We start from the raw sequence: 19,265 nt of genomic DNA on the forward strand, positions 1-19,265 counted from the left end.
TTGGAACCGCTTCAGTTTTGAAAATGGCTAGAGCCGCTCCTGAAAATGTGGACAAAAGATTTGTATATATTTTTTAGAATAAGATCGATTTCCGCCCTTGATCCTCCCTCCCTTTTAGTATTTTTTTCTTTCTTGGGTGGTATATATATATTCCAATGGTTGTTTTTTCGACTTTAAGTTTCCGTAAATTACGGCAGAGACATGAATTATATATATATATCTCTCTCGGATGCATGTCATGCTTTTTTTTTATTTTGGATACAAAAACTAATTTCTAAGTAATGGTTCGTCATCATCCCTGAACATATTTTACAAAAAAAAACCAGTCAAGTTACATTTGTGAGTTTAGAATTTAACTACATCGATTTAGTACTAATACCCTTGTTTTAAACATGATTTTATATGAAATGATATAGGAATTTGGGATAATATTTGAACTGTAGCTAAGCAATTTATTTCAGTCTAAATAAAACTAACAAGACCAACTAGGGAATCATCGTTTACTTACCTTCTAATCCGGATTTGATTCTTCGTCATACGCAGTTGGCTCTGGATTTACAATAAAGATGGCGGGAACATTAGAAGAGGAAAGAGTTAATAGTTGGATTTTAGACTATTCATACCAACGTGCTTGGAAGGAATTCTCAAGTACAAGCAACATAGACTTACAGACAACTAGAGATTTTATTCAATGTACTAAATGATATAGAAATTGAATTAAGGTTCAACATAACAAATGGACAAATATGGCAATGTTTACAACCTCTTTTAGTCTTTACTTGAAGTTGATCTTTCCAAATTAAAATACACAATGCTTTTATATATCTAGTGGAACTAGGCCTTACAAATATCTGACTGAACCGTTTTTTCTTTACTCAAAGTGTGTAAACAAATTGTTAACACAGCAATTTTTGTGCATTTGATTTGTTATGCTTAGTTGTTTATTTAATTTAATTTTAATGAACGTTCACCTTTCTCTGATTCTTATGGTCATGATCATGATTATAAACAAAGTTGCAACTAATAATTTACAATGCACTTGTAATTTAAACAGAATTTATGCACCCATGCAAATGATGCATGTATCATTGTGTATTTACATGTGGCAAGATTGTGTGATTAAATTGAGACTAGACACAGGGAAAGTGTCAAAGACAAAGAGACAACCTGACCAAAGAGCAAAACAGCCTTGGGCCAACAATAGGTTTTCAGCACAGTGAGAAAATCTTAGAAAGATTTCAATCCTCCCACCTACAAAACGTACAATTCTACCTAATGTTCAATAAACAAATCGATAGCAATACACACTATTAACATGATTAAACTCGGTTTAAAAAAAGTCCAATTGTCCAATGTTAGAATTGCGCAAAATTCATGATTTTATAAGAGATTTATATCATTTTAATTGTTATTAAATTTTAATATTTTTTTTTATATATAAAACAATTAAAGTGCGGCTAGCAACTACTGAGCTATAGCTGGTGTGTCTTTTGTTCATTGATCGCGATTCTTTTTTGTAAATACAATGCACAGAAATTCTACACCATTCCTACAGTTTTTCCAAATTATTGTAATGAATAATGGATTATAGAAAAAGGAAAATAAAATCGACGGTCTCGCGAAAACTGCCTGGTGTAATTATGGTGATTTATTTTTGGGGGTTTATGTTACAGAATTGAAGGGCACATAAAGAAAGAAACAGCCTTGCAGAAAGGGGTAGGAAGGATTCTTACGAAGTCCCGAACATAACCAATCCCGACTTTTAATGAACAATTCTAATTTATATTGACATTATGCTTGAAATATTTGCAACTCGACTTTAAGAAAATAACAAACAATCAATCAATCAATCAACTGCTTTTGAACTTGACTTGTGTTGGTTTTATTAATTAAAAAAAAAAACACGAGCAAAACCATTACATAAATCACTGAGTTTACTGCTAAGTCTATTAAAAGATATGGCATTGTATAAGCAATTACTATTTCCAGTTGTTTTGATTGCTATTTCGCAACAGTATAGTATTTACATCATCTGGATGGCTGACTTCTTCGACTGTGGAAATGTTTCAAAGCTGAAGCGTTAAACTTAAAGAACTACATTGTAGCAACATTTGTTGACATTAGGGAGCTACCATTTGATTTTTATGGCGGGTTAGGATGAAATTTGAAAAAATAGGCAGGACAGAAGTTTTGAGTAAAAAAAAAGTCATAACGACAATTAAGGTAAAAAAGAAAGTCAAGATAAACTAAAAAAAAAAAAGCAGGACCGAACAGAGTGAAAAATAAAAAAGCAGGACAGAGATTACAGCTTAAAAAAAAGGCAGGACAAAATTTTTCATCCTAGCCTCCCTATAAAAATCAAATGGTAGCTCTCTTATGATTAAATGCTGAATTAGCTGGCGATTATTGCTGGCTATAGCATTACTCAGATTATCCATCATGGCATTTTAGCTTATTCAGTCTGTGTCAGATAAGAGCATGAACCAATGACGGTACCTAAAAATTTTCGCAACAGCATCCAAAATAATTCCGATTATTTAATAATTAATTGCTGATCAATAAACTAAAAAAATAGTACTGCGGTTACATAGGTTGACGCTACTCTCACCCTGTACTTTAAACATTTAGAGAAGGGTGTTTGCTTAAAATAGGAAAACAGGCAGAGGTAAACTGCAAATCATTTATTTTATGGAAGTTTGCATAATATTCTAACATATTTTTTTTTATATTTTTATTTTTTTGGTACGGTTTTCTGTACCTTCAGTAAAAATTGGTACGGTCAGAACCGTACCAACCATACTGTGTCCTACGCCACTGAAGTATATGGACCATAATTTGCTATTGGGCTCGTTTCCTATAACTAGAAAAGTGATAAAAATGTGTATTACTGTAAGAAAAGTAGTAACTACATCTAAAGATGCCTTTATTTTTATCAACATACAAGTGTACAAAGGTGTATACTACTCTTCCCTAGAAAAAAAATTGAAATTAACAAATTTTAAAGATTATACGACCGTATTTTTGTGTCGTTTCTCGCGTTACTTTTCGCTTCCGAAGTGCATAACGCTGACTGATTTATAGATAATCGTCACCGGCAAATTCGTAACTTTTGCTTTCAAATAATAAAGAACATCGACCAATAAGAATAGTCAGATGAAAATGCCGAGAACTATAAGTATTTCTGTAGCAGGTGTCAGGGCTCACGCTACCAGGCGACTTGGGCGAAGAAGTCGCCTTCCCGACCGTCACTTCGCTTTCCCCGACACCCAAAAGCGAAAACAAGTCGCCCTGTTCTTGACGATAGTCGCTTTCAGTCGCTTCCGTCATCGGACATTTTCAATTTTTACCAAGTTGATGAAACATCAATTTTTTACTGATAATTAAAGAAATTCAGACATAAACGATTCATTATCTTTAGAAAAGAGGTTGAAGCATTGTCTTCACAGTGTGTAGCAGGTTATTTGATAAAAATACAACTTTTTATCACTTCGTGCATTTCCGCAAGGTTCCGGCACAGGGGCCTATATAGGATAGCGATCGCCATTGACAGTAAAACCTCGTCTGACCCACTAAACAAGCCATATAGGATAGCGATCGCCATTGACAGTAAAACCTCGTCTGACAGCGATCGCCATTGACAGTAAAACCTCGTCTGACCCACTAAACAAGCCCCTGTGGTTCCGGTGCTTGTTACTCGAAAACGTATATCAACCTAAATTTCGGCGGCAAAATAAGTTTGTTACTTCATTTAAACGTGATAAAAGTTGCCTCCAGTAAATGTTTAATCCATTTATTGCATTAAAACCGTCATGTTCCTTTCCAAATAACTTGTCAAACATCGTTTATTTTTGTAAATTTTCTTGCATTCGTCCGCCATTGACCGATTTATAAACTACGGATCTGAACCGGACCAGCTGACCGAAATCCGTACTTTTACAATAATTACTACGGACGCACGGATGGAACAGCTGACAGAAGAATATTGAGCCCAAAGGGAAAAATTACGCATTCCACACGCATTAAGAGACTTTTGGTTACATCTAATTGATTGGTGTATATAATTCCCTATATTTTTTATGGATTGTTTCAAACTATTGATTAAAGTTGCTTAACTCTGAGACTATTATACTTATATCAATATATTATGGCCCAGCTTAATAACTTTTATATTTTTTTATGAGAAACATTGAATTTCATACACAAGATAATTTTTAATTAAATTGTAATTGATATATTATAATTTCTTTACATTTTTTAAAATAATTTTTTTTTAGTGCTAAATATTTAGTTGGTAGTTTCTCACAAGAACCTCAGTAAAACTTAAACAACTTTTAATTTCAAATGTTACTTTAATTGTAATTTTTTACTCATATGAATTGAACAACATAAAAAGAACATTATTTACATATGGCCCTTTACTATTGTAAAATCCAAACATTGTAGCGCAACGCGCGAATGAGCACTTCTCTTTCAAATCTCACCACTTCTCCCTATCAGTTTCAAAAAGAGAAGTCACTTCTCCCTATAATTCTGAAGTAGTGTGAGCCCTGGCAGGTGTAAGAAAACTAGCGTTACTTTGGTTTCCAATTTTCGTAATGCAAATTTTAGATGATGTAATCTGCTTTGTTGTAATAGAATTCTTTATAACAATATGCAAATATGAACTCTCGCGAGATGTTCAAACAGGTAAATCAGAGATCGTTTACATTCTAGTTTTGTTCTTCGTATTAATTAAGTTAGAAAATGACGTTATCGTTATGCGTTACATTTCAAACGAAACAGAAGTCCAGTTATTTTCTTTTTTTTATTAAAATTGTTTTTGTCGTTATAAGTTCTAATCATTTCCGGTCATACGTGAAACATGTGACTAACATGTGATCACGCCCTTACGGCCGGATGTATGAAATACTAGGTCTAAACATTGTTTTTGTTTCCAACGGGATGTTAGCAAACATAATCTGTAGACTTGTTTTGTCTTGTTTAAAAAAGGAAAATACAATTTTTAAAGAGATTGCGCCGGGGGTCTATTATTTTTCCTATGTGCATAATGTTATATACGTCGATCTTGTGTGAAAATAAATGCCCAATGACTTGACAAAATCGATTTCAGATTTGACAGACGTTATAACACACTTTGTTTCCTGATAACGATGTAAAGGGTCCTTGCAAAATTCAATAGACATAACGACTCTTATCATTGTGCCGATGATCGTTAGATTGATTTTGCTTCAGCAGTAAATATTACTGGATATTTTAGGTGAATAAAGATAATTTAATAAAAAATACATGTTAATATACCGTTACACTTGGAATGTACAAAGTTGGTATCTTTGTCACAATTTTTAATTATTTTTTTTTTATTCATGTTCTGCAAACACTTTTCAGAAACGCAATAAACTTGTCAAAGGAGAAGTAAACTTTTACCATGCATGACTTGAAAGGAAGTACTTTATTGATTTTAGCCCACTAAAGTAGGTTAAAATGTGGAAACCATGTAGATGGTGTATCACATGGTGCCTATTTTAAAGATTTTAATTCCAAGTTAAAAGTTTTTTTCTTTACTGGATTTAAAGAATTTTACATTGCCAATGATTTGGAATAAATTGTATATAACTGGAATTTCAAAACCAAATATAAATACATTTTTTTGGCTAAAACATCAAGATACAACGATTATGGTATCCTTTATCAATGAAGAAAATATGGAAATTTCTGAATAAATTGTACTAATTGTTTTCAAAACAAGCACATATTTATGAGTTTTATAATACTGTTACATTTAAGATGGATTTTAAGAAAAAGTATACTGTTCAGATTATTTTAAGCAGATTTTGCAATAAAATAAAACTAAAAAAATGCTTTCGGTTTCTTATGGTTTCCTGTCGCATTTAAAAAAATCTTTAATTTAACATTGAAAATAGATTTTAAATATTAACATGAAGCAAGTAACACTAGTAATCATGTTCATTTATGTCTTTTGAAATATATTGTGCAAAATAAAAAAAATAAAGATTGGTTTCCTGTTTGGTTTCCTGTCACGTAAACGGTGAATCAAAATGTATTATTTTTTTCTTGAAAAACTCAATTGTTCCATTAATACTATTCTAACACCAACACAACCCACAGAATAAAAGTTAAAGTTTTAGAACTTATAAAAAAGGATACAAAAAGAAACCAAAGGCCGAATACCAAATTATGGTCCATATATAAAATGTGTAAAGGCTATTTTACCACCCCATTGTCACCAAATTGTTGTCTACCTTAAGCTTGATAAATAGTATTTTAGATTTAGTATACTGACCAACCTCATTCATGTCATTATGCATGATATAATAAAACAAGGTTAGAGAAATAAGAAATTTGGCCTCGTAATTTACTTGCAGGGATAGTAACCCAGCCATGCATGATTACCACAGAGAGAAAACAGAAAGTTCAGATTTTGTTGTTTTTGTGTCGATTATCTGATGGCAGTGACCATACAACTCGTTATAGTGTCAACAGTGATATAACAGCATTAGAAGAAGCTCTAAAGAATATTGCTAGTATTGAACCACTCGTTGGGAAGAAACATGCCAATTGTTTAGAGTCCATGAGAACCTCAGTGAAGAAACAGGTGATGGTCAAATTAATACAAGATGAATAAGTCTAAAATTGCATGCTTACCACAAGTACAGCACTGTATTTCTGGGGAAAACAAATTATTTAGATCAGGGACTGCGCTGTGCTAAGAATTATTCATGAAAAAATTATAATACTTTAATTCTCTAAATCTACATGATCTAGGGGTGTGTAAAATAGGGGAAAAAAGGGGGGGGGCTGTTTTTTCTTCTTCATAATATTACAAATATAAGTTAACTAGTCTGAAAAGACCTGGTTAAATGGATTTTAATTCTGAAACACTCAATGTGGTTTATTAATTCCTTTATTATTTCCATCATAATCAGAAACAAGCTACATATTTAAGGTATTTCAAATATATACATGTAGTAGTGCCTTTATAAAAACATTTTAATTCAAAGACATTTTCTCTATTCTGTAGCATATACAGACCAAATGCTTATTTATATTCTTCTACATATGAAATACAATGTACTGACAAAAGAAAAGAAAGTACACATGTATGTTGTTTTGTTGTACATATGTATATAAACCCTATGCAATAAATTACTTAGTATTACATGTTAAATGATGTAAAGTGTAGGCTGAGTGCATAAGAAATTTAAATTCAACATATTTTAAATTTTTGAAGAAGAAATAAAGACTCTAGCTGGTTCTAAAGTTTTCTCCAAGTTTCAAAACTGGCGACAAAATATAGAAGCTGGCAATTTTTCTGGCTCCAACTTTTTGGGAGCCAGAGCAGCCCCTGTAGATGTTAGTGAAACAGTATAACTATACATCTCAATTTCTCAAAAACAGATTTGTTAGGCCATAAAAAAGAATATATGTATGTATGCCCTAACCCTGCCTTTAGCCTTGATTTGAAAAAGTTATTTTTAATCAGATCAGCATCACTCACCTGCTCACACAGACTAAAAAACATCTGACACTTCAATCACTCTTTGTCGAAAAAAGAAAAAGAAAATGCCTACCTACATGACCTACCTACCTACCCATTGTCTCTACCTTTTGGTAGGGTTTGGGCAAACCAAAATATTTTAAAGTGTGGCCTTAGCATACGATGTATTCTTCAATGATACACCAGTTTTGTGTATATAATAATTTTACTACATCTGATCTGTAAAATTGTTTTGTGAGTATTCCGTCATATAAGTTTATGATTAAGATAACAGAATGGACAACACATGTGACAATTATACATGGCTTTCAATCATTTAAATAAATATAAATGTGACAGACAATTTGGTCTCAAAATGAGGGGTGAAAGATACCAAAGGGGCATTTAAGCTTATAGATAAAATATAAATTGACAATGCCATGGCTACAAAAGAAAAAGACAGACAAACAAAAGTACACAAGGCACAACAGAGAAAAATAAAGACTTAGCAACACTAACCCCATCATAAACTCAGGGTGATATCAGATGATCTGGAAGGATAAGCAGATCCTGATCCACATGTGGCACCTGTCGTGTTGCTCATGTTATTCATTAGGTAAAATTCATTCAAAGGGAACAGGATTGAAGTTACGACATGAGACACATATCTTATATCATCTGTAAATGAATGATTAATATGTTTAAACAACTTTGTACAATATTGAATAAATTTGTAAATTAGTACATCATGGCGTTCATTATCACTGAACTAGTATATATTTGTTTAGGGGCCAGCTGAAGGACGCCTCCCTACATTCATGAGGTGACCTTCTGCTGTTGATTTTTCTATGGTCGGGTTGTTATCTCTTTGACACATTCCCCATTTCCATTCTCAATTTTATTATGACTTGAAAGTGATTTATAGAGTATAATTTAATAGTTCGTACAATTATTAACTTTGACCTTTTAATCAGCGCAAGAATTGAAAGTTGGTCTCCAAATTTGTCATAGACCCTGTTTGCATATATACAAAATACACCTAATAGTCTGAATAATTATTTTATTATATGGTATTTTAGGCTGTTTTAGTGTGTTGCAGAGCTGATGATTTTGAAGCAGGGAAAGATGTCTTTAAAAGGCTATGGAAGAAACCTTCATCTAAAGATGAAAAGGTACTAAATAAATTGGCAAAGCAAGTTGATAAGGTAGGAATAAAGGTTGAACAAAAAAAAGACCTCTTCAAAAATGTTGCTGTTTGTCCATTATCAGCAAATAAGATATTTGGGAGACGAAGCATTATTTTTTGTAATATGTGCATTGACCAAAGTGGGAAAAAAATGTGGGAAATATTTGTGATATTTTTCATTTTTGAACAAAATTATGACTGGATGGTTTTGAAAATAATAAAGATCACAATTTGCATTTTGTTATCATTATTTGTATGCAGACTTTCCTGAAATCTCAATAAGTAATGTCACTTTTTTTGTCCATTTTTCAAGAACAGCAATAATATATTCAAACAACAATTTCTGAATTTTAAATACAAAACATGTAAAAATGAAAAAATCTGTACAATAATTGACATGGACTACAGGATCTTGTAATAAAACCAAAGTCTTTAAGCCTTGCTTGATTTATTACTATTATCTAGCATGGATCTCGTATCAAGCTTGATTGTTCCACATGATAATCGATTTAATTAGGCAAAAAAGAAAATTAAAAAAATGGAGGAAAAGGGAAGTAACTCAAACTGAAATTTGGTCATATTTCGAAACCTTTCTATTCCTTTGAAAAATCACAATTGCTGGTGTTGAAACAGGATGTTTGCTGGTGATTTAGAGTGATCTTCACTGATTTATAAACCTGAAATACATTAACCCTTTCAACGCTACACAAAAAAATAGAAAAATGGCTGCTGCTGCTGCATTTTTTTGGTGTTCATTCATTAGAACAGTATATTCCTTTTCAGACTGCTGTATCTTTTTTATTATAAGAGATACAGAAAAAGTTATTGCATGAAAAATGCTCAGGAGAGTATGAACTGTAATGTTAGTCAGTTATTTCAGTAAAATTCTTATCAGGTTACCTGCATTTTCAGGTAATTAACAGGTAAAAGGTGTAATTTGTTGCATTTGTGTTGAATTTTGAATAAAAACTACTTTTCGTCTTCATCTATTTTGTTTTTATATCTGCCATATAATAAAGAAGACACCAATTGCTCGATTACGTAGCGTATTGCACCATACACAACGTATTATGTAGTCATGGCACAAATCAGTGGCTCCGTCCTCAAAATTTTCAGTCAACCTCCGTTTTCCCCCCTTTTTCTACGTCTCGTAATGATCGATCAAATCATATTTCCCACACGAATTGAATGTAATAAACACATTGAGATAACAGGAAACCTTTTAACTAATCCTCGTCATCAGTTTCGCCATAGAAATGCTGAAATATTTCCATATTTACAGCTTCGTTTCCGATTTCCGCCATTTGCATTTGTCAAAATATTTGTTTTTATTTTCCTTCAATTTTTTCTTCTACTGCATGATTTTACAATAAAAATTGCCGGGATTTCAAGCGCAAATGAGACCTTGCATATCCTCAATTCATACAAGGAAAAATTAGAGAGGACCCGAATGAAAACCGAATGGTTTAAGAGTCCTTATGAAAAATCCGTTGTCATCGCGGCATATGCCGCGAATAGCAGTGGCGGACGGCGTATGTCATCGCGGCATATGCCGTGTATAGCGTTGAAAGGGTTAAATGTATCTTTTGATTATACATTGAGATATTTCAGTGAATTGTCTACATTTGGCAGCCTTTACAGTAAAAATAATATGTTTATTTTTGATTGAATTACTTGGTGTTGTATTTATTTTAATGGAATTTGTATGGTCCTCAAGCAACAGATGCTTACTTAGAATACTATTTAATTCACCTACAAATTATTGATTAAAATGAATAATTGTGCGAATTTGGTTTAATAAAAATAAAACCATAGCACTTTCTCAAATATGAATTTCTGCAAAATCTTGACTTGATTTTTGTTGTAAAGATGTTTGTATATGATAAACAGAAGGTCTTGACATGTACATGTAAGAATAATTAGATGATGTCTTATTGTTTCAGAATGCAGTAGAAAATTTACAGAAAGTTATAGCCTCCAATAGCAAGGATCATTCCTACATTAAGTTTAATACCTATGAAAGATTTCTGAAGAAATCTGTGGAATACTTATCAGACATCCACGACAGCTTCAGCATACCATACTTACTGCAGGTATTTAGAAAAACACATACCATGACAGCTTCAGTATACCATACTTACTGCAGGTATTTAGAAAAACACATACCATGACAGCTTCAGCATACCATACTTACTGCAGGTATTTAGAAAAACACATACCATGACAGCTTTAGTATACCATACTTACTGCAGGTATTTACAAAACACACACATTTACTGCTGCCATGGTTGTCAAAACTGGAAAGATGTATTATTGGATAGATGAAGATAATTGATATGATATCGACTGTTGTAATAATCTGTTATTGCACTAAACAAATGCTGTCATTCCATTAACATAATTAATATTTATGAACATTTAAGAAAAGTTAAAAAAAACAACCAAAAGAGTGACACATACAGGGATTTCCATGGATGAAAATTGAACGATGGAGGAACTTTCACCATCACAAACCGTGTATACGCCGTACAGTGTAGCGTGATCGAAAGTATTTCATCCTTTCATGTAAGGAATGGTGAACATGCTAATTCATTGCTTATTTAAATTACACTGTTATATTTATTTGAATTTTCATTATAGAAGTATCAATATTTTCATTAATTGCCGTTTGTAACCATTCAAATACCAAGCCTTCATGGTCCCCCCTTAGTCGAGAATGACCAAAAGCTATCATGAAGGTCCCCATGTAGTTTTCTTGCTATCTTTGGTAATTGTTATGGGAGTTAAAAATCATGTGGAGCTTTTTTTTCATGGCTACTGTCAAATTCAGAAGTCATGAACCCATTAGTCACTACCGGTATGGCTGATTTGCAGCAACAACAAAACGATTCGTACGAGTAATGTAAATGGTTGAAGAGATTTGTACTCAAACGTTGACAAATGAAAAGGTTTTTAATGACTTTATCTAGCAAATTGATGCTATGCAACAAGCATCTTTCTTGAGTCTGAATATAAACCGGAAACGCGGATGTATTAATTTGATTGTAAACTATGAAATGAATTTGTAATTACGATACAGTATTTCTTCACAGTAAATATTTTAGTTTTTAGTTTTTAACTTTCAAAGTAATTCTTTATTATTGTTACAGCAGTACTCGAGTAACTTGCGATGAAATAATATTAATATTTTACGTCTTATTTTGTACTTCTTAAAAAAGGGGGATACTGATTGCGTAAGTCAAAATAAAGGCATGTGTTGAACAGTTCGACTTGTTAAACTGCTAATTTATTTATTTAATCTAAATTATCATAAGCATTTGCTTAAACTTAGAATAATTCGATAAATGAATCGTCTATCTTCCGATAGTATTCTCCTGTCTGATTTGTTGATCTACCTGTACAAGCTCAGGTACAAGTGATTAGCGATCTTAATCTGGATATCCCTCAGGCGTTAGAACTGTATTGGACTATAATATAACAATGCCTAAGCGTTATGCAATTACATGCATTTGATTATAATTGCTAAAAAAATGGCGTCAGATTAAAAATGGTAATAGTTTTGAACGATGGCGGAAGACAATTTTAACGATGGCGCGGGTCATGTGGTGATGGCGGGGCTCCATTATTAAACAGGCCATGGAGATCCCTGGTGACACTTCTTAATTTTCGTTCATCTGAAGCGCTTTTCTTGATTTACTTTTATCTTGAACTCTCAAAGCTGAATATTTTAAAGCCAAGGATGTTTAGGAACTGAAATGATTGGAGAGTTAAATGTCCAAAAATAAAATAAAATACTAGCCAAATTCCTCTGTGGTTAACTTTGCTCAAATATCTTTTTCTTTAGAAATGTTGGCGGATACAAATGATGATGGGTCATATTTACATATTTCTGTTTCTATAATTCTATAATTACATATTTTTCCAGCAAGCTGAGTCTTATGAGAAGAATAGCCATATGCAGGAATTAATGAAAGGGACAATTAAGTAAGAAGAAAGTATTTCACTACAATTCATTACAATATATTTTTAAATCCACACACTATGATAAAACAGGGCATTATGTATTCTTGTCAATACATTTGTTAGTCTGCCCCAATCAAGTTCACATTTTTTTGTTCACAGTAGTTTACCATAAAGTCGCATTCATATAGTATTTAGTTCACATGTTCATTTTGATTTGAATTTTTAAAATTATATGCCAAGTTATGTTTTTAACACAGATTCTATTGTTTACTGAACATGGAAATGGTATTTTACGAGCAGGAAATGGTGTCTAAATTCCAGGCAGGCATTTCACAAAATTTTGAGACAATTTTAAACCTTACGTCAGATGCCTGGCAAATTATACGTTTTTGACCTTTTGATAAATATTGTAGCTAAGAAGTTTTTTGTAGATTTGATGAATTAAAGTTAATCATACTGAAACATTGTATTTGTAGATTTAGTAATACAGAAATTCAGCAATATACGACAAGTAATGACATCAAAAGTCTGACACCAAAAGATCAGCAGAATCTAGAAACCAAGCTACAAAGAATAAGAGAGACTGTAAGTTAATGTATTGTTAATACTGTGGATTCATTATCATCTGTGGAATACCAATATTTGTAGATTCATTATCATCTGTGGGATACCAATATTTGTGGATTCATTATCATCTGTGGAATACCAATATTCGTGGATTCATTATCATCTGTGGAATACCAATATTCGTGGATTCATTATCATCTGTGGGATACCAATATTCGTTAATTCATTGGAACTGGTGATACTATGATTTAAAGGTTCAACACAAATTTTCTATTGGGTTGCAAAATTTGTCAAAATCACAAAATCAAATATCCATGGAAAGGCAAGATTTCTTTATTTCATGAAAATTGGTATACACCAAAATGAATGAATCAACAGTAATGATACAGTGTTTGCAAATATGTTTGGAATTAAATTTGAGAAATATAAATGCGAATTAAAGGATGTTTCAGATAAGCATGATATAGTAGAGATTTTTGAACACATCTTTTAATTAATTGAAACTTATTTAAAAGAGATTTTTGTCTTTTTGGAAAAAATTAAAATGTATATAATAAAGCCAAAAAGTTAAAAATGCATGTGGTATGGATTTTGTGCCTTGTTGAAATGAGAAATGTATTAATAAAAATACAACAAAGTTCAAATGAAGTGAATGTAAGCAATTATAGGCAACCATACAGCCTTCAACAATGAGAAAAACCCATACGGTATGTAGTTTGTAAGAATCACCATTTGTTTTATTTTCAGAAGCAAATTCAGGAAAGTGACATGGAAGAAATGGAAATCAGTGTAAATAATAACAACACAGAATCAGGTTAGTGGATAGAGGCAAAAGAAACAGAAAGGACATTCATACTCATAAGTTGAAGATAAACTAACAACGTCATGTTTAAAAAAGAAAAAGACAAACAGACAAACAATAGCAAAACTCAACACCATGGCATAAAACCTGAAAGGGCCTAAACAAAACAGACCAATCAAGGGTTAACTCTAAGCTGTTTACTTGTATATATTGTTTTTTATTGGTTTGGAAACTAAAAATAACAGATTTATACTCCGTATTTTAGTTTCTTTAAAAAAAATTACAATGATATTTAGAAGTACTGTATTTATTTGTTTCAGATGAGACAGAACCAGAAGAAAATACTTCCAGGTTGGTATAATTTATATTAGCTTAACATCTACAAATTGTGGTATGGATTTTGTGCCTTGTTGAAGGCCAAATTGTGATTTGGGTTTTGCACCTTGTTGAAGGCCATACAGTGACATACAGAGTTTCCACTGGCATGCCTGGGTCAAATTTTTTTCCCCTACCTCTTTTGACAAAATTTTTGTTCACCACTTTCAATTTTTTCTCCTGAATTAACAAGTTATAAATACAAATTTTTCTTTAAAATGTTCCCTCTTTCTGACAATTAATTATCAATAGATTAAAATTGATTTAAAGATCATGAAATCATTATTTTGACTCTTGGGAACACTAGATTCAGATTTATTTTTGATAAGTTTATCAGATATATATTTTCCGGTCTATTGAAGGATAAAGATTAAATTCAGAGATTTTTCTTACAATTGAATTATCTCTACATAGAAAATGTTTTCATTTCTGGACCATTGTAAAAAGAAAATGTTGAGACGTAAAACTATACCTGAAACATGAGCGTTGCCAAAACAGTTCTAAAGTACTAGTATGCACTTCAAATTAATTATTTCTTTAAAGTTAGAGAATTTTTGCTTTTGAACAGTTTTCGTCATAACAATAGTTTTCTCTTTGTTCAAAAGAAATTAAATTAGGAGACCTTAAAATATGCTTCCAACATGTGTGTTGCAAAATTGTAAATAAATCCTTTAAGTGACATGTGACGCCATTTAAGGAAGTTTGCTGCCCAGTTTCAACATGACAAGCTTTTCATAACACTAGTATGTATTGATAGGGGATTAATAAAGGAACCAAAAGAGCAAAAATGAAATATAGGTCAATGTGCTTGTTTTCGAGATATAAGCCATTGAAATTGTGGTGGGAAAATGTTCTCTCTTGATTTTTCATAGCTTTATCATTGACAAGTTTAAGTTCTCAAAAACTATTAAAAAATAAGACTTTTACAGATGGCTCATAATGATACATGTAAAAGATTTATAAAAAGAAAAATGGGGTCAATGGGCAAAATATTTTACAGCATTCAAATGTTTAAAGCAAGAGGATTCCGAAAATCTGACAAAAATTCCAAAACATGACAAGCGAACTTCCTTAACCACATCATTTTCTCAAATAGTACATTCATCTCTTAATTTTTTATTTAGTCCATTGTTGCCTTCAGCTATAAAATGCACTCAGCTGATTATTGATTTTCTGTCAGTCGTTATGAGTTCAAGGAGAATTCAGATATTGTCTGATCAGGTAAAGTTTGAGAAACCAGAAAAAAAGTAAACAAGATGGAGGAATTCCAATTGTTATTATTTCTGTTGCGAAATTCTTTTGTCAATAATAAATTTGAATCATCAGAATTGAATTTTTTGGGCTAAATGCGAAAATGGCAACTGCCAGCGTAAACTGGGTGACCTATAGTTGCAAACATTTATGTCATTTGGTCTCTGGAGGATAGTTGTCTTCTTGTAAATTATATAACATAACATCTCTTTATTCTGTATCATCTTTCTAGAAATGAGAAATGTGTGTTTTTATAGACTGGGTGTATTATGGTTTAACACTTCAGCCATTTTCATGAAACGTTGGTGAATTGTTGATATATATTGAAATAAGCTCTAAGTACAAATACAATTAACCAATTGACAAAGTACAATAAGTATTGATCTAATTTTTTGCAGTTACTAAAAACTTGTTCAAACAACTATTAAAGACCATGTTTAATATTTAGAATGACATCAAGTTCCCATATGTTGATTTTATTTTAAATCTTTTAGACTAAAAAAGAGGAAATCTGGTCGACAGACTAGTACACCAAAGAAGTTTGATAATGGAATCAGTGAAGATGAGAGTGGTAAGTAAAAGATAGTTCACAATGTTTAACATGGGCGTACTTTATAAAATAAGTAAACTCAATAAAAAAACTACTTGATCTTATTTATTGCATTAAACTTTCTATGATGTTCTGTCTGTGCATCCTTTTTTTTTTCATACGTTCATTTGTTCCTTCGTTCATCCATTTAACTCCGCCTTTTTATATTGTTTGCAGATATCAATCTTAGTTACAATGCATGAGCAAACATTTATACAAACAAAGCAATCAAGTCAACCAAACCTTTAACTTGCTAGCAGTATGATAACAGCTGTAACAATATTAAAATCTGGGTATCATTTCCTTGCTCTATTTTGTCATGGGGACTGAAATAATAAATGATATAGCAATAAGATTCCACTTTCTGACTCTATGACTCACCATGGTAATAAAATACTTATGACTTGCCTTCAAAATTTCTTTGTGAAAACCCTGTTCTTTATGGAGAATGAATTTATGTGACAGATTTCGGTAAGTTTAGATCTATAGATGTCAAGAGACTTTAACCAAGTGGCATGTGTATTTGTTTCATTGCAGTAAAACTTTGAAAAACAAAATATTAAAGAAATAATTGAATTAATAAATAATTTCCATGTTTAATATATTTTTTTGGGGGTAATATTATAAGATAACCTGGCTCACAATATCTACAATTCTATGTTTTTTCTTTGCAGGCAGTGAAAAAATATCTCCTTTGCGGAAACGTCTTGGACTTGAAGCTGAATCCTCCATTTTGAATCCCAGGAAAGGACAAAGAATTCCATGGAATTATACTGAATCCAAAGACTTTTATAAACAAATCAAAAAGCATGGCGTAGGAAACTGGTCTAAAATAAGGGACGAATTACATACATTTAGAACCAATGTACAACTGAAAGATAGATGGAGATGTATCTTAAACAATGAATCATTGATTGCAAAGTTGTATAAAGAATGTGGAAAAATGTGACAAGTTTTGATTGTTAGACCAAGAAAGGCTTAGTTTATCAAACGTCTCCCCTCAGTCTGAAAATTCCTACTCTCAGATATTTTAATTGTTTGTTTAATGAGATAATTAGTTGATTGGATTTCAATTGTTTGCAACTTTGCCTTACAGTCAATCAATAGAATTTCGAGACAGTCTTTTCTAGACATTCTGATCTTGCTCGATTAGACAAAACTATTATGAATTATTTGAATAATTTGATTATATCTGGTTCAAGGATGATTTCTTGTAAAAAAAAGTTGAGAAGTAAACTTCGCTGTCAAAATTTTCACGATTTACCAACAAAGTCTATATTAGCACCATTTGGAATTATCGATGTCCCAGTGTCAGATTTAATTTTTTTTTGTAAATTATACAGAAATGTACAGTTTTAATACATGTATCTTAATCTAGTGATTAACCCAAAAGGCAAACCTTGCCTAATATTTTTAAATCTTCATCTTTGTGTTTGGATTTTCTTGAAGTTGAAATGTTTGCAGTCTTTAATTTCCTGTTTCAACTTTTACAACTTTAACATGTTAAATAGTGGTATTAAAACTGCTGCAAAAATTTCCCTGTTTACTGTAGTATTAACTCAAGATTTTTATTTGTAATCATTTCTTTAAAATTGGTTATCATGGGTAAATTTAATTTACAAGCATGCAATGTTCTATTAAACTAATTCTGATATAAAATGATCATTAGAAGATTCTGAAGACAGTTTTCTGTTTGAATTATCAAAATCAATAAAATATTCTTATTGACATAAACTAGTTCTTATAATCAGGAAGAGTAAATTTAGTTTATGATGAAATAAATTATCATACACCAACAGAGGGCCAAGTGAGCTTTTCTCATCACTTGGCGTCCGTCGTAGTTGTTAACTTTTAGAAAAATCTTCTCCTCTGAAACTACTGGGTTAAATTTAACCAAACTTGGCCACAATCATCATTGGGGTATCTAGTTTAAAAAATGTGTCCGGTGACCCTGCCAACCAACCAAGATGGCCGCCATAGCTAAAAATAGAACATAGGGGTAAAATGTAGATTTTGGCTTATATCGCTGAAACCAAATAATTTAGAGCAAATCTGACAGGGGTAAAATTGTTTATCAGGTCAAGATTTATCTGCCCTGAAATTCTCAGATGAATCGGACATCCTTTTATTGGGTTGCTGCCCCAGAATTGGTAGTTTTAAGGAAATTTTGCCGTTTTTGGTTATTATCTTGAATATTATTATAGATAGAGATAAAATGTAAACAGCAAAAATGTTCAGCAAAGTAAAATCTACAAAAAAGTCAACATGACAAATTGGTCAGTTGACCCCTTGAGAAGTTATTGCCCTTTATAGTCAATTTTTCATAAATTTTATTATCTTGTACAAAAATCTTCTCCTCTGAAACTACTAAAACAAATTTAACCAAACTTGTTCACAATCATCATTAGGGTAGTTAGTTTAAAAATGTGTCCGATGACCCTGCCTGCGAACCAAGATGGCCGACATGGCTAAAAATAGTACATATGGTAAAATGCATTTTTTGGCTAAAATCTGAGAAACCAAAGCATTTAAAGCAAATCTGATGAAGATACATTTGTTCATTAGGTTGTAGTCTATCTGCCCAGAAATTGTTAGACCAATCAGGAAACCCGTTGTTGGGTTGCTGCCCTGGATTTTGGTACTTTTCAGAAAATTGTGCAGTTTTTGGTTATTATTTTGAATATTATTATAGATAGAGATAAACTGTAAACAGCAATAATGTACAGCAAAGTGAGACCTACAAATAAGTCAACGTGATCAAAATGGTCAATTAACCCATTAAGGAGTTATTGCCCTTTATAGTCAATTTTTGACAATTTTCATAAATTTTGTTAATTTTTGTCGAGCCTGCAACTTTTGTTGCAGAAAGCTCGACATAGGGATAGTGATCCGGCGGCGGCGGTGTTAGCTAACTTCTTAAAAGCTTTATATTTTAGAAGGTGGAAGACCTGGATGCTTCATACTTTGTATATAGATGCCTCATGTTACGAAGTTTCTGTCAGTCACATGTCCAATGTCCTTGACCTCATTTTCATGG

The 19,265-nt window shown here is 31.8% G+C and overlaps 1 protein-coding gene across 3 annotated transcripts; it reads left to right on the forward strand.

The window, feature by feature from the left end:
* The first annotated feature begins 535 nt into the window (after window positions 1-535).
* On the forward strand, window positions 536-18,605 carry LOC139528142 (telomeric repeat-binding factor 1-like). 3 transcript variants are annotated; one of them, XM_071323993.1, is made up of 10 exons: window positions 536-693; window positions 6,384-6,613; window positions 8,575-8,700; window positions 10,625-10,774; window positions 12,607-12,665; window positions 13,121-13,229; window positions 13,959-14,025; window positions 14,334-14,364; window positions 16,134-16,210; window positions 16,903-18,605. In XM_071323993.1, exons 1-10 carry the CDS (start codon window positions 567-569, stop codon window positions 17,175-17,177), a joined length of 1,251 nt encoding a protein of 416 aa, XP_071180094.1. In that variant the 5' UTR covers window positions 536-566; the 3' UTR covers window positions 17,178-18,605. The 3 variants fall into 3 exon arrangements, with proteins under 3 accessions (XP_071180094.1, XP_071180095.1, XP_071180096.1); XM_071323994.1 differs by having other exon boundaries at window positions 537-693; window positions 8,575-8,667; XM_071323995.1 differs by having other exon boundaries at window positions 546-648.
* Window positions 18,606-19,265: the final 660 nt, after the last annotated feature.

This window comes from Mytilus edulis, chromosome 6 (genome assembly GCF_963676685.1).
Source record: "Mytilus edulis chromosome 6, xbMytEdul2.2, whole genome shotgun sequence".
Taxonomy (NCBI): Eukaryota; Metazoa; Mollusca; class Bivalvia; order Mytilida; family Mytilidae; genus Mytilus; species Mytilus edulis.